Raw genomic sequence first — 14,208 nt, forward strand, 5'->3', positions numbered from 1 at the left:
ACGCCATCTTGAATAAATATGGGAACACTGAGGACAGTACTCATCTCCACCTGGTGCCCTTATTAATGCAGGTGCACGTGCTGTTCTCAACCCTCACACTCCATTGTGTTGTTTGCTTTAAACATTGTTCTGATTTCATTGGTATAGTCCATTTACTGGTGTACTATACGTTTCCATTATTACAAAGTGTTCGTGACATTCGTACACCCAGCAAAAGGAGCCAATAATTTATATCAAAAAAGAGAAAGTTCCGTCATGGAATGTTCTTTGTGACTTACCTCGGATTTCCCAAAACTGTCCTCACTGCTTCTAAGGTAGACTCTTTGGTAATAAGCTTAAAATCCAGTTTCACTCCAATTCCTGCACTGACCATTTTGGCCACGTTGTACCCCTGGTCACCAAAAAAAGGCATTCCGATGAGAGGTACGCCGTAATATGATGCTTCATTGATGCTTTGAAGTCCTCCCTGAGTGATAAAAAGTCGAATTCTTGGGTGAGCTGGAACAGAAGAGTGGCGAAACATGTTGTTGGTGTAGCATACACAAAATCGTAGCTTAAGATTGCTACAATGTACAAATAACTTGCGTAATTATCGGTATTGAGAGGGTAGATCTTGAAGTAGTAACCACAATACAGAGTATTTTAAACGTATGGCAGTTTTGATACGTATGCCACTGATATGATTGAATCCATGCACCATCTAATGGTTAATGAATAAGAACTGCTTGCTTTTATCAGTCAGAGCTGTAGAGCTGTGCACATTATTACGAGTAGGATGAAGACGAGAATACACAAATGTAACAGCATTCCGGACTATTATGCCCACCTTCAAGATATCCTTCCCAGATGAGGACGAAACGTTGACTTTCAGAATGATACTCTTCTGACCAGTGCACAATTACATTAAAAGCATAAGTTCGGCAAAGAGGGAGAATGTGTGACGGCACGTCACGTAAATATTGACATTTTTATCGGTTGTAAACCGTAGTTAACGTATTTTATGAATATAATTAGTATAAATGATACAGTTGATGTTCTTGAAACAACTGATATGCAGCAATAATTTAAGAGTAACATCTTTATTTAAAATATGTCTATGAAAATAAAAAAGGATCGAAAAGAGACGCGACAGTACGCCCAAGGAGGAAGGACGTTCTTTCTTACACACACTGTTTTGTTTCGCGTTACGGAAGGCAGCCATTGAAAGGCTACACATATTTATGTAAGTTATTCTGTATTCTGGTAAAATAAACTAATCATTGTAATCAAAAAATGAATTTCTTTGTAATAGTTGCCACCTCGAATGCTCGCAGTGGCTAATTATTTTTAATAAGCATTTTTTCAGTAATTTGCGCTGCGGGAAGCTCATCTTGCGATGCAGCCTCTGGTCGGCCATTACGCGCCGAAGTATTAATTTATTTTTCAGTGTTAACAGTAACTGTAAATGCGAGAGATTTCGTCGTAAGAACATTTTTAAATTGCAACAGTTAATTAATTTACGTTAAGGCTCATTTTTTTTTTTTAAATTGTACAGATTCCATGACTTCAGTGAGTTTTATCTTGGCCGCTCCACGGCAACAATCGAAATTCTCTCGAGCCTTGCTATGCAATCAATAAATAGAAATCAACAAAATTACATTCATTTCAGTTAACGGCAACTATATTTTAGTCATCACGTTCAAAATCGAAAGTTGGTACATGAATAACAGCGGCACTTCAAGAACCCGTTTCATATTGACTTATGCTCATAAGTAAAAGTGATAAGAAAAGACAAATCCCTGAGAGAAAGAATCATGCTCTAACAAAAGAAAAATTCACCTGATAAATTGAATATAAAATATATATATATATATATATATATATATATATATATATATATATATATATATATATATATATAACGTAACAAATGGCACCGACGTAACAAATGTTACTAAATTTCATAACGCAGTGTAGTCGGGGAGGTGAAATGTCGCAGTGCACAGTCCTGCACAAATATCATTACGGCGGTCTTCATACGAATCTGACGTTATGCCTGACTAGTAGGAGGGAAGGGAGCGACTACATGTTCATTCGTGATGGCAAAAAACCTAGACTGGTCCAAGACTGAACCGCAAATGGGACATACGAACTGGTAAGCGGTCGTTTCTAAACAAAGTATTGCCACGGCGTCTGGAATGGTTTGGAGAAAACACGAGAGCCAGCATCTAAATCGGCGCTCAGGTAGTTTAATCTAAAGTCATCTCAGTTTGAGTCAAGTGCTTTTACGTAGTGCACCATGCCGCGTGATAATGTATCCATTCTTGCTCATAGAAATGGGTTTAACCGATTGTCTCCCTGCATTATATTGCACTGGTAAAAATGAAAAGGCAAGCTGGCGAAATCAATTAAAATAGCAACCAAACTAATGATCATTCTTCAGTGAAGCAATCCATACCATATCTATGACAATTCTCTCACTACAAATATATGTAAGCAGAAGCTCAGTTTAGTGTAATCTACTGAATGAAAGGTACCGAGCGCTGAAACATTCAAGGTCTTCTTCTACTAAAACTGATTTAGAAATGAAGAAATTTGCGTCTTGTGAGGAACTGGAATCCGCATAGTCGTCCATGAAAAACAAAAGACGATACTCATAGATAGTATTTAAATGACCTGGATCGTGGTGCGATCGGTTCACCATCCTAAAAGGTTGTATATGCCGTCACGAGGCACCATACTCATTAACTGACATGATTTAGTGGGGTTGCAAAAAACGGTTAGAGCAAGGCAATTCAGGTTTACTTGCCACATCGTTGTCGAGATAATGACTTTGCTACGTGAGAATTCAAGGTACCAAATCAGTTGCTTCCTTAATGACAGTTTAGTAACCTCGGTAAAGCCATTTTAAATCATTTAACCTTCATTTGGATGCAGCAAGCGCTTAACAGAATAAGTATAGTTGGGCCACTTATACAAACAGTTTTGGATATATACACTCCTGGAAATGGAAAAAAGAACACATTCACACCGATGTGTCAGACCCACCATACTTGCTCCGGACACTGCGAGAGGGCTGTACAAGCAATGATCACACGCACGGCACAGCGGACACACCAGGAACCGCGGTGTTGGCCGTCGAATGGCGCTAGCTGCGCAGCATTTGTGCACCGCCGCCGTCAGTGTCTGCCAGTTTGCCGTGGCATACGGAGCTCCATCGCAGTCTTTAACACTGGTAGCATGCCGCGACAGCGTGGACGTGAACCGTATGTGCAGTTGACGGACTTTGAGCGAGGGCGTATAGTGGGCATGCGGGAGGCCTGGTGGACGTACCGCCAAATTGCTCAACACGTGGGGCGTGAGGTCTCCACAGTACATCGATGTTGTCGCCAGTGGTCGGCGGAAGGTGCACGTGCCCGCCGACCTGGGACCGGACCGCAGCGACGCACGGATGCACGCCAAGACCGTAGGATCCTACGCAGTGCCGTAGGGGACCGCACCGCCGCTTCCCAGCAAATTACGGATACTGTTGCTCCTGGGGTATCGGCGAGGACCATTCGCAACCGTCTCCATGAAGCTGGGCTACGGTCCCGCACACCGTTAGGCCGTCTTCCGCTCACGCCCCAACATCGTGCAGCCCGCCTCCAGTGGTGTCGCGACAGGCGTGAATGGAGGGACGAATGGAGACGTGTCGTCTTCAGCGATGAGAGTCGCTTCTGCCTTGGTGCCGAGGATGGTCGTATGCGTGTTTGGCGCCGTGCAGGTGAGCGCCACAATCAGGACTGCATACGACCGATGCACACAGGGCCAACACCCGGCATCATGGTGTGGGGAGCGATCTCCTACACTGGCCGTACACCACTGGTGATCGTCGAGGGGCACTGAATAGTGCACGGTACATCCAAACCGTCATCGAACCTATCGTTCTACCATTCCTAGACCGGCAAGGGAACTTGCTGTTCCAACAGGACAATGCACGTCCGCATGTATCCCGTGCCACCCAACGTGCTCTAGAAGGTGTAAGTCAACTACCCTGGCCAGCAAGATCTCCGGATCTGTCCCCCCTTGAGCATGTTTGGGACTGGATGAAGCGTCGTCTCACGCGGTCTGCACGTCCAGCACGAACGCTGGTCCAACTGAGGCGCCAGGTGGAAATGGCATGGCAAGCCGTTCCACAGGACTACATCCAGCATCTCTACGATCGTTTCCATGGGAGGATAGCAGCCTGCATTGCTGCGAAAGGTGGATATACACTGTACTAGTGCCGACATTGTGCATGCTCTGTTGACTGTGTCTATGTGCCTGTGGTTCTGTCAGTGTGATCATGTGATGTATCTGACCCCAGGAATGTGTCAATAAAGTTTCCCCTTCCTGGGACAATGAATTCACGGTGTTCTTATTTCAATTTCCAGGAGTGTAGAAGTAAAAGTGATACGGTGGCCTGCTAATAAAGAACTCCTGAAGACAGACGTTGACTGTGGATATTGGATCACAGACACAGTCCCTTTGTTCGGAGATGTCAATAAACCCGCCGAAAGATATAAACAACCATGCATGAGCAGCGCCTATTAGACGGGGGGGGGGGGGGGGGGTCGGACCCCCGATCAGGTCCAGTCATTCTACCAGGAACGAGGTACACGGCTCTTGTTGTCTGAAGTTCAACCATGCCTAGACGGTCATTACCGCGGTTCGATGGCGTCCGCATTATTACTTTGTGCCAGAAATGGCTCTCAACAAGGGAAGTGCCCATTCGTATCGGAGTGAATCAAAGCGATGTTGTTTGGACATCGAGGAGATACAGAGACAACAGGAACTGTCGATGACATGATTCACTCAGGCCGTTCAAGGGCTACTACTGCAGTGGATGACCTCTACCTGCGAATTATGGCTAGAAGGAACACTGACAGCAAGGCCACCGTGTTGAATGATGCTTTTCGTGCAGGATGCAGTGTTACGACTCAATCTGTGCGCAGTAGCCTGCATGAAGCTCAACTTCACTCTCGACGTCCATAGCGAGGTCCATCGTAGCAACCACGACCCATGTAGTGTGATACAAAAAGCATGTCGATGGGCCCACCAACGTGCTGAATGGACCGCTAAGGATTGGCATCACGTTCTCTTCACCGATGAGTGTCGCATTTGCCTTAAGCCAGACAATCGTTGAAGACGTGTTTGGAGGCAACGTGATCAGACTGAACGCCTTAGACACACTGTCCAGCGATTGCAGCAAGGTGGAGGTTCCCTGCTGTTTTGAGGTGGCATTATATGGGGCCGACGTACGCCGCTGCTGGTCACGGAAGGCGCCGTAACGGCTAATCTATACGTGAATGTGATTCACCGACAGATAGTGCAACTATATCGGCTGCATACTAGCGAGGCATTCGTCTTCACGGACGACAATTCGCGCTCCCATCGTGAACATCTTGTGAATGACTTCCTTCAGGAAAACGACATCGCTCGACTAGAGTGGCCAGCATGTTCTCCAGACATAAACCCTATCGAACATGCCAGGGGTTGGTTGAAAAGGGCTTTTTATGGACGACGTGACCCACCAACCACTTTGTAGGATCTAGGCCGAATCACCGTTGATAAGTGGGACAATCTGGACCATTCGTGCCTTGATGAACCTGTGGATAGTATGCCACGACGAATACAGGTATGCATCTATGCAAGAGGACGTGCTACTGGGTGTTAGAGGAATGGGTGTGTATAGCAGTCTGGACCATCACCACTGAAGGTCTTGCTGTATGGTGGTACAACATGCAAGTGTGGTTTTCGTGAGCAATAAAAAGGGCGTACATGATGTTTATATTGATCTCTAATCCATTACTCTGTGCAGGTTCCGGAACTCCTGGAACCGAGGTGATGCAAACCTTTTTTGGTGTGTGTATATCCTGTGATGACTGTTGCATGATTACTTCATTGTCAGGCATATGCTTCTAGACGAAGTGCCTGTCCTCAGCACCCTTTTTCTACCGTGTGGAAGGTTTATTTGATGTCTTTTTTCGTATATTACACAGCGAAGAAACCTAAACGTGACGTGTCTGTTTTATGGTGTCGTACGTCAGTCGGTAGAGACGGATCACTTAAAGGATCACTCTGCCTCTCTGTTAAGACCCTATTTTTGCTGCGGAACTCACGAAGTTATCAAGTTAAAATTTATGTTTCATATTAAGGTCTGTGGTCTCTTGGTGGAATCAAACCATGAAGGTCCTAAATTAAGGCACTCAAAAGATATGGCAATTTAAGTCATGTATTTCGATATTTGTTAACTCACTCAACAGAACAGTACAATATTTCCCGTTGGCCTAGAATTACGGAATTCGACAAGAAGCATGATTTCACACTACAAGAAAAGAGAAAAAAGATTCGAAAACTGTTAATCTGCAATCATGCCCATTAACGTGTATTTTAGCCATTTGTCGTCCGTCTATCTGCCTGTCCATCTCTTAAGGCACCGTTTCCTCTGAACAGCTGCAAGTATAAAGTTGAAAGTTTGTCGGGTACTAGGGTCAAAGGTTCCGTGGCTGTGTAAAAAACGTGTTCCTGTAAGTGAATGTAATCAAAATTTAGGTAATTTATGTCACATACCTGGTACTCGCAAAGTCAGTCATTAGAACGTGTAGATTAACTAGAAACACCACAACACAGTGCCTAATACAATTTTTTATAGTTTTTGTAACCATAACGTAACTGCGAAGTAATTTCTGTCATACGTACCTTTTATTATTTTATTAATATTGTCGTATAATTAAACGTAAAAGATTTAATTCAAACAAACTAGAGAAGAAAGAATACTCTAATTATGACGAAGTAAAAACGGTGGCCTAGTCTGCGATATTTGCTATTGTATCGAGCCATAGAACACGTTCCAAATAAGGAGTACTGTCTCTGGGTTCGTAAGCGATGAGTCGGGCAGAAGCAGTCCTCAGAAACAGTCGCTAGCGACAAGCGGTCAAGTGCGGAAGCGATGCGAGGACGTGTAACGAATAAAATGTAAGATTTTGTGTATATGGCAAGACATATTATGTTGTTGTAAATGGGCACAAGACATCGTCAACATGCGAAATTAATATTCAAAAAGAGTTATGTGGAGCGACGGTAAAGGAGAGCCTGATGCAACATATTGTCGACGTATAATGCCTTCCATCGCACCAAAAGCAACTAATCAAAGTAAGATCAGACCAGTTTCATCTTTACATTGTACAAGGCTAGTCATCATAGTAGTTCTTCATATCTGAATAACAATGTGTATATATATATATATATATATATATATATATATATATATATATATATAATAACAGCAACTGTTACTGTGTAAATGGCTGTTATCTCAATCATTTAACTAACTGGGTCCTGCACTGTCACCATTACCGACTCCGAATCTGTTACCACTACAAGAACAATAAAACAGTGAAAGTGATGTGCTTTTATTAATTTCGGTACCTAGACAAAGAAGTGCAATTACCAAAACTGAATATAATCCAAAATTGTTATTTAACAGAACTTAAGTTTGGTGCTTGCTAGAACAACTAGTTAAAGCATAATGCCTGACAATGAAAGAGTAAAAGCATAAATTAAATGAATATTAACAAAACATTATTTCAGAATATTACGTTTAATGTTTTCGTATTCAATGATATTACGCAACAGTGTAGTGTAATATTACTTATTCTTCGCTGGATAAAACATTACGAAGTTTCCAGAAATAACTTACCATAATAAAATCAAGTGTTTATGAACATCTGCATTTCTAAAATCTGTAACAGCATTACAGTGAGTAATGCAAAGCTATTCATTAACAAAAGTGTTTTCAAACAATTAACTTTTATGTGGATGAGTTCAGTACAAATTGTTTTGCTCATTTTCTGATTAGCTTTAATTTCTGGTATTAAGCGTGGTTTTACATCCGAGTTCAAGTCAGTGCTTTTGATTCAGTTCTCACCTAATTATAATTCAGTGATTACTTCATAATTAAAGTGTGTAAACACTTAATCATCATACAGTAATTTTTTGCTTACACAACAAGCTTGTGGACGTTATTGAATAATTTGGTATCTAAAATTATAACAGATTCAGTTTATTTATTCCAGATTGCACTAATTATTTCTTATTTCTGCCTTCGATCGTTGTCGTTCAAAAGTAGTGATGTAGTTACGATCCTGTTGTGGCTGTATCTGCATTTCTCTAGATTTCCATTATTCTTCGGAACAGATACCTTTCCCAAACAACAGGGAATAATTGGGGCAGAAGTTTAGGTCCATTATTCGTGACGATATTACTGACTAGGACAATAATCACTCGTACATTGTCCTGAGCCTAGCAAAATTAAAATCTGATTTTGAATTTAAAACTAGTTAGTGAAGCTTCTGTTCGAACAACACAGGGAGCAAAGATGCTGAATCCTATAATGCAGGCGAAGCAGTTACTAAAAATTCTTGGGGGGAGCTCACAATTGTTTGACGGCGAGCTGACTTAGGATAGTAGAATAAGTAGTGCAATGGATATGGTTGATGTAAATAATGTAACCATAATATAAGAGATTGTCGATTCTTATCATGAGAATTCCAACGAGACATTTAGAGAGGATAAATCATACGGAAAAATTTGAAACTAAAACGGAATCAACATTACGTCAGTCACATGGTTCGGAACCAAACGGTTTGAAAGCTTTCGCTCAAATAATAACTGACGCAATATCTTCTACAGCCAAATCTTTCATCAGTGTTCGTTAAGAAATTAAATACCTGCTTCTAACCAATCACTGAGCAATAAAATAAGTTGTTTGGGTCAGTCAGTACATAGTCAGTTGCATAATAAAATAAGGTCTTTAGAGACCAGAGTCGGTGAGGAGATAAAATCTTTAACCCAACAAATGGACGGTAAAACAACTGAGGAGATAAATGAGCTAGATGGTAAATTTGAGAGTAAACTGGAGCCATTAAAGAAATTACTTAAGTGTGAAAGAAGAGAGCAGAAGGAGGACTTGTACGATGCGGTGAGTACTAAAGTAACTCAGAATGTCATTTCTATTCACGGGGGTTTTCAGTGGAAAGATTCGGGAGGATGACGGTTCTATCCCGCGTCCGGCCATCCTGATTTAGGTTTTCCGTGATTTCCCTAGATCACTTCACGCAAATGCCGGGATGGTTCCTTTGAAAAGGGCACGGCCGATTTCCTTCCCCATCCTTCCCTAACCCGAGCTTGTGCTCCGTCTCTAATGACCTCGTTGTCGACGGGACGTTCATCACTAATCTCCTTCAGGTGAAAGTAGACTAGGATATTAATGCAGTCAATGATATACAGGAATCAATCCGTAATGAACTGGATCGATCTGTTAAGAGTTTGAATGGACAAATCGTGAAGATTCTGAACAAAACGGTAACTAAGTTAAGGAGACAGTAACTATGATCAACACTGATGTACAACATAAAACCGGAGAGCTATAAGTTAGCTTGAATCATAAATTCGGTAAGTACAAAAGCAAGGAGGTAGAGAGTTTGACGTCTGGAAGAAAAAAAAGAACAGTCAGCTGAAAAGCCTAGAGACAGTAAAAAATTTCGTTACCACGTTGACGTTCGTATACATGATAAACCAGATGTGGTAGTGAATGAAATTGTGAGAGTTATGGAAACAACACCGGGTCCGGTGCGTGCGGGTAATAAGGCGCCACCAATAATAGCCTGGTGTTCGGGTGCGAAGAAGCCAATTGTCTCTGTTAATAAACGCGAAACAGTAGGACATGACAGGAAATGGCTGATGCCACTAGGTAAAATGTATGATGGGTTAGAAGAATGGAAAGTAAATGAGAAAATCAGTTTTGGTGGGAAGAGAGTTCAGAATACGAAGAGTAATGATAATCACGAAATGTGTGAGACGAATGGAGTGAGCAGCCTGAGAGAGATGATGCTTAATATACGAGGGTGAGTCAAAACCTTAAATATTTATTGTGCAGAAGTGGTACAAAGCTGTATTACTTTTCAACATAATCTCCCCCACGCTCAATGCAAGTCCTACAGCTCTTACGAAGTGTATACATTCCCTTAGAAAAAAATTCTTTTAGAAGTCCGCGCAAACACTCATGCACCGCGTGGCGTACCTCTTCATCAGAACGGATCTTTGTTCCTCCCATTGCGTCTTTGAGTGGTCCAAATTATGAGGAAGACACTCAGAAGGCAGGTCTGTGATTGTTGCAACTGTTGTACAGGCAGTGCGTGGCCTTGCATTGTCATGTTGCAAATGGACACCTGCTGACAGCAGTCCACGTCGCTTTGATTTGAGTGCAGGCCGCAGAAGATTTTTTAAGAGATCTGTGTATGATGCAATGGTGACAGTGGTCCTTCTAGGTATGTAATGTTATAAAATGACACCTTTTTCGTCCTATAAGAGTCAGCATAACCTTCCCTGCTGATGGTTCTGTTCGAAACTTCTTTGGATTTGGTGATGAGGAATGGCGCCAATCCTTGCTCGGTCTCTTCGTTTCCGGTTGGTGGAAGTGAACCCAGGTTTCGTCCCCAATAACGATTCTTGCAAGGAAGCCATCACCTTCTAGTTCAGAGCGCCGAAGAAGTTCTTCACAAGCATCAACACGTCGTTCTCTCATTTCAGAAGTCAGCCTCCGTGGCACTCATCTTGCAGACACTTTGTGAAACTGGAGCACATTATGCACAATGTGATGTCCTGACTCATGACTAATGTGTAAACATGCTGCAATGTCGTTCAGTGTCAATTGGTGGTTTTCCTTCACGATGTCTTCAACCGCTGCAATGCTCTGTAGAGTCACAACTCGTTGTGCCTGACCTCGACGAGGAGCATCTTCCACGGAAGTCACACCATTTGCGAACTTCCTACTCCATTCGTAGACTTGCTGCTGTGACAAACATGCATCACCGTACTGAACCTTCATTCGTCGATGAATTTCAATAGGTTTCACACCTTCACTACGCAAAAACCAAATAACAGAACGCTTTTCTTCCCTCGCAAGTGGGGTGGCCATATTATACTCATACTGCGACGGTATATGTGCATCTGCTCTATGCTGCCACCTTCAGGCCATTCTGCACGCTGTTTGTAGCACGCTTACCAACTTACAGGATGACGGGGCGAAATTTCGATTTGTTTTTACAATTAAAGATTTTCATTTGACTCACCCACGTAGATAAAGTTAATGAGTGTATAATGAGTAATATTGCTGAGATTTCTGAATATGAGTATAATGAGAAGGATGGGGCACGTGAAGTGCACATGTATATAAGTTTTGTTGATGCCATTTACAATAAAGCCGAAATCGACCGATGTGAATGGACAGCCAGAAACTGTAGCATACGGCAAGATTATACAGCTTCTGAAAGTCAAATGAAATTTGTGAGCGAAGCAGATGACTGCAATGTATGCGAAGTGAAGTAAGAAGTAGTTCGCTCAGAGGACAGTGATGAGGAGAGTGAACCTGCCAATCATTTAAATACATCGAAAGTTAAACATGTTTTGTATCAAAACACGGGTGGGAACAGGAGAAGGCAGAAAAAACACACTGAGATGTTTTGTGGAGTGATTTGGAAGTGAAGTAAGATTTTTTAAGGGAAGGTAAAGCCAGTCGGTCGAAGTGATGCGATCAAATTATGATACCTAGTGGAGTATGTTGAATAGAGACACAGGTGTTAATGGATAGTGGTAACCAGGTTAGTGTTCTGTCTCAGCCATTATATGAGCACATTGAAGCTGTAACAGATATTGATGATATGCCTATTATGGACTAAAAGTAATAGGTGCCACTGGTGTCTACAGTAAATGAGTCAAGACTCAAGTCTTGTTGTAATTGTCTATTAAGAGCATCTTCTTTGAGCAAACGTTTTTGGTGGTGTCTCATTTCAGTACTGAAATTATTGATTGCATGGACTCGATGATGAAACAGAAGGTTATTATTCACTACGATAAGAATGTCTTGGGAGAAAGTAAATTAGAAATAACTTTCGATGAAGTTGAAAGGACGGCTGACGATTAAGATACATCGTTAAATCTAATTATGTTCCCTTTGAACTAATGTTATTGTTATCATATTGTCAATGATATCATGTAAGAAATGCGAACATGATATCTCCCTCCTATGATGGATTTGCAACTGTAGTGTTAAACGTTTAGCGTATTTCTACGGAGCAGATGGAAGAGTTGTGTAATTTTCTGATTAATGACACGGAGATATTTGCAGAGAAACGCTGTCAGGTATGGGAACGTTACCCAATGAGGCGTTCGTTCGATCAGTTACCAGGTACCATTAGCTAGGAAAGAAGCAGTGGAGAAAGAGTCAAACCACATAGAGGGACGGCGCGTTGTAGCACGATCTAAGAATGAATACAATAATCCACTCGTTTTCGTAGAGAAGAAAGATAATGGTGTTGGAAACTGGACAGATGTACGTGATGTTAATAAGGTTGTGAATCGTGGAACGGGTCGTCCTCAATGTTTAGATGAAGTGTTGCAAAAGTTTCACAATGTGCGGCATAGTCTCAGTCTCACTGCTGGCTGCTGTCAGATACCTCTTTTTAAAGGAATCAAGAAAATGGACAGCATTCATTTTTACAGGAAAATGCTATGAATATAGCGTTATACTGTTCGGTTTAAATACTTCAATCTCAGAATTCATTCGAGCCTGGATGGACTGTTAAGGGAAGAGCATAGTACCGGAATTACGATCTAGGTTGACACTTTACTGAAACGTGCTGAGGCACGAATTAACAGACGTGATTCTAATTCAAAATAGGTAAAATTCAAGAAATGGAAGAGTGTCCTCATGAAAATTCACGAAAAAGCTAATGAAATGCGCAATGAATTCTCTAAATTCAAATTTATTCGTTATGAACTGTATGAAATTGAAAGCATTCCACACCCTAATGTTTTCTGCTCTACATACCCTCACGCAGTAAAAGATAAGAGGTGCATAACTTTTTGGACTTGAAGCACCAGAGCAGGAATAATTAATATTTATAACATATGCAAATAATCGTTTTTTGTAATTAGTTTTATTTTCGTTTTTATTTTTATTTACTTTCATTAAATGAACAGCAATTAGTTTTAGAAGATATATTGTACATCTAATTAGTGACCTCAGATGAACGTAGACTTGTCATTTAAGTTGCAGGTAAAACAGAAATAGGTGGACGTTTGTTAGAGCACAAAATAGTGTTTGTTACATTACGAGAGGAATAGAAAAATGAAATAAATTACATATGTAAAGGTGTGCCTATGCACATAGACCACATGCATGCCAAAAGTGAAAGCTGAGCTGCAAATGGTACCAGGCAGTGCTCCACTAATCCTTTTCTATTTTCAGGAGAAATAAATTATGAGAAAGTAATTATAAAAAGAGTATATAGTATAGATGTAAACCATATAGTGTCATAAATATAAACAGTGATTATAAATTGTTATGTGGACACAGATGGTGTCAACACGATGTGAACAATTTAAATGATTTACTTGATTAATGGTAATTAGCTTTCATGGTACATTAACTAATGAAGATCACTAATATAGGAAACAGACAGTGATTTAACCAGGTGCAATTACACACTTCATTTGATTTGTAACAGAATGCTAGACAACAGTGTAGCATGTCTAATAATGTTCCTTGCGTACATACCTGTGCATGTGAGAAGATATTTTCTGATAGGAACTATATTAACAGTAAACAATTTTCATGTGAGTATTTCATGACGACTGTGTAAAATACAGAGCAACATAGTTCTCTAAATTTTCTGATTTGATTACGTTGAAAAGTAACCAATGTTATCACCTTTTTGTTGCTTGTTGGGACGCTTCCTTTAGCTTTTATTTGACAGTCTAGACAAAACACAGTACCTAATAAAATTTCCACATAATTAATTCTATAACCATAATGTAAGGGGATATAATTTCTGTCATATGTATCTTTTACTATTTTGGTAATATTGTCATATAATTTAATGTTAAGGAATTAATGCAAACATACTAAATAAAAGGTATATAATATTATAATGGATGGAAAACGGTGGCCCAGTCAGGTAAGTTTGCTATTGTATGTGTCAAAGAATACATTTGAGGTAAGAAGTATTGTTTTGGGGCACTTAAACGCAGTGTCGGGCAGACGTAGTCGGTAGAGAGAGTCGCGGTCGTCAAGTGGTCAAGCGCAGACGCGATGTGCGGGAATGTGAAGAATAAACTGCAGGATTTTTAATATATGGCCAGGAATAT

At 41.0% G+C, this 14,208-nt stretch overlaps 1 protein-coding gene across 1 annotated transcript in view; it reads right to left on the reverse strand.

The window, feature by feature from the left end:
* Positions 1-14,208, reverse strand: part of LOC124788481 (UDP-glucosyltransferase 2-like) — a 98,669-nt gene that overhangs the window by 11,820 nt on the left and 72,641 nt on the right. The window contains exon 6 of the mRNA XM_047255752.1: positions 279-498. Coding sequence (XP_047111708.1) covers positions 279-498 — 220 coding nt within the window. The remainder of the gene's footprint in view (positions 1-278; positions 499-14,208) is intronic.

The sequence above is a fragment of the Schistocerca piceifrons genome, chromosome 3, assembly GCF_021461385.2.
Source record: "Schistocerca piceifrons isolate TAMUIC-IGC-003096 chromosome 3, iqSchPice1.1, whole genome shotgun sequence".
Taxonomy (NCBI): Eukaryota; Metazoa; Arthropoda; class Insecta; order Orthoptera; family Acrididae; genus Schistocerca; species Schistocerca piceifrons.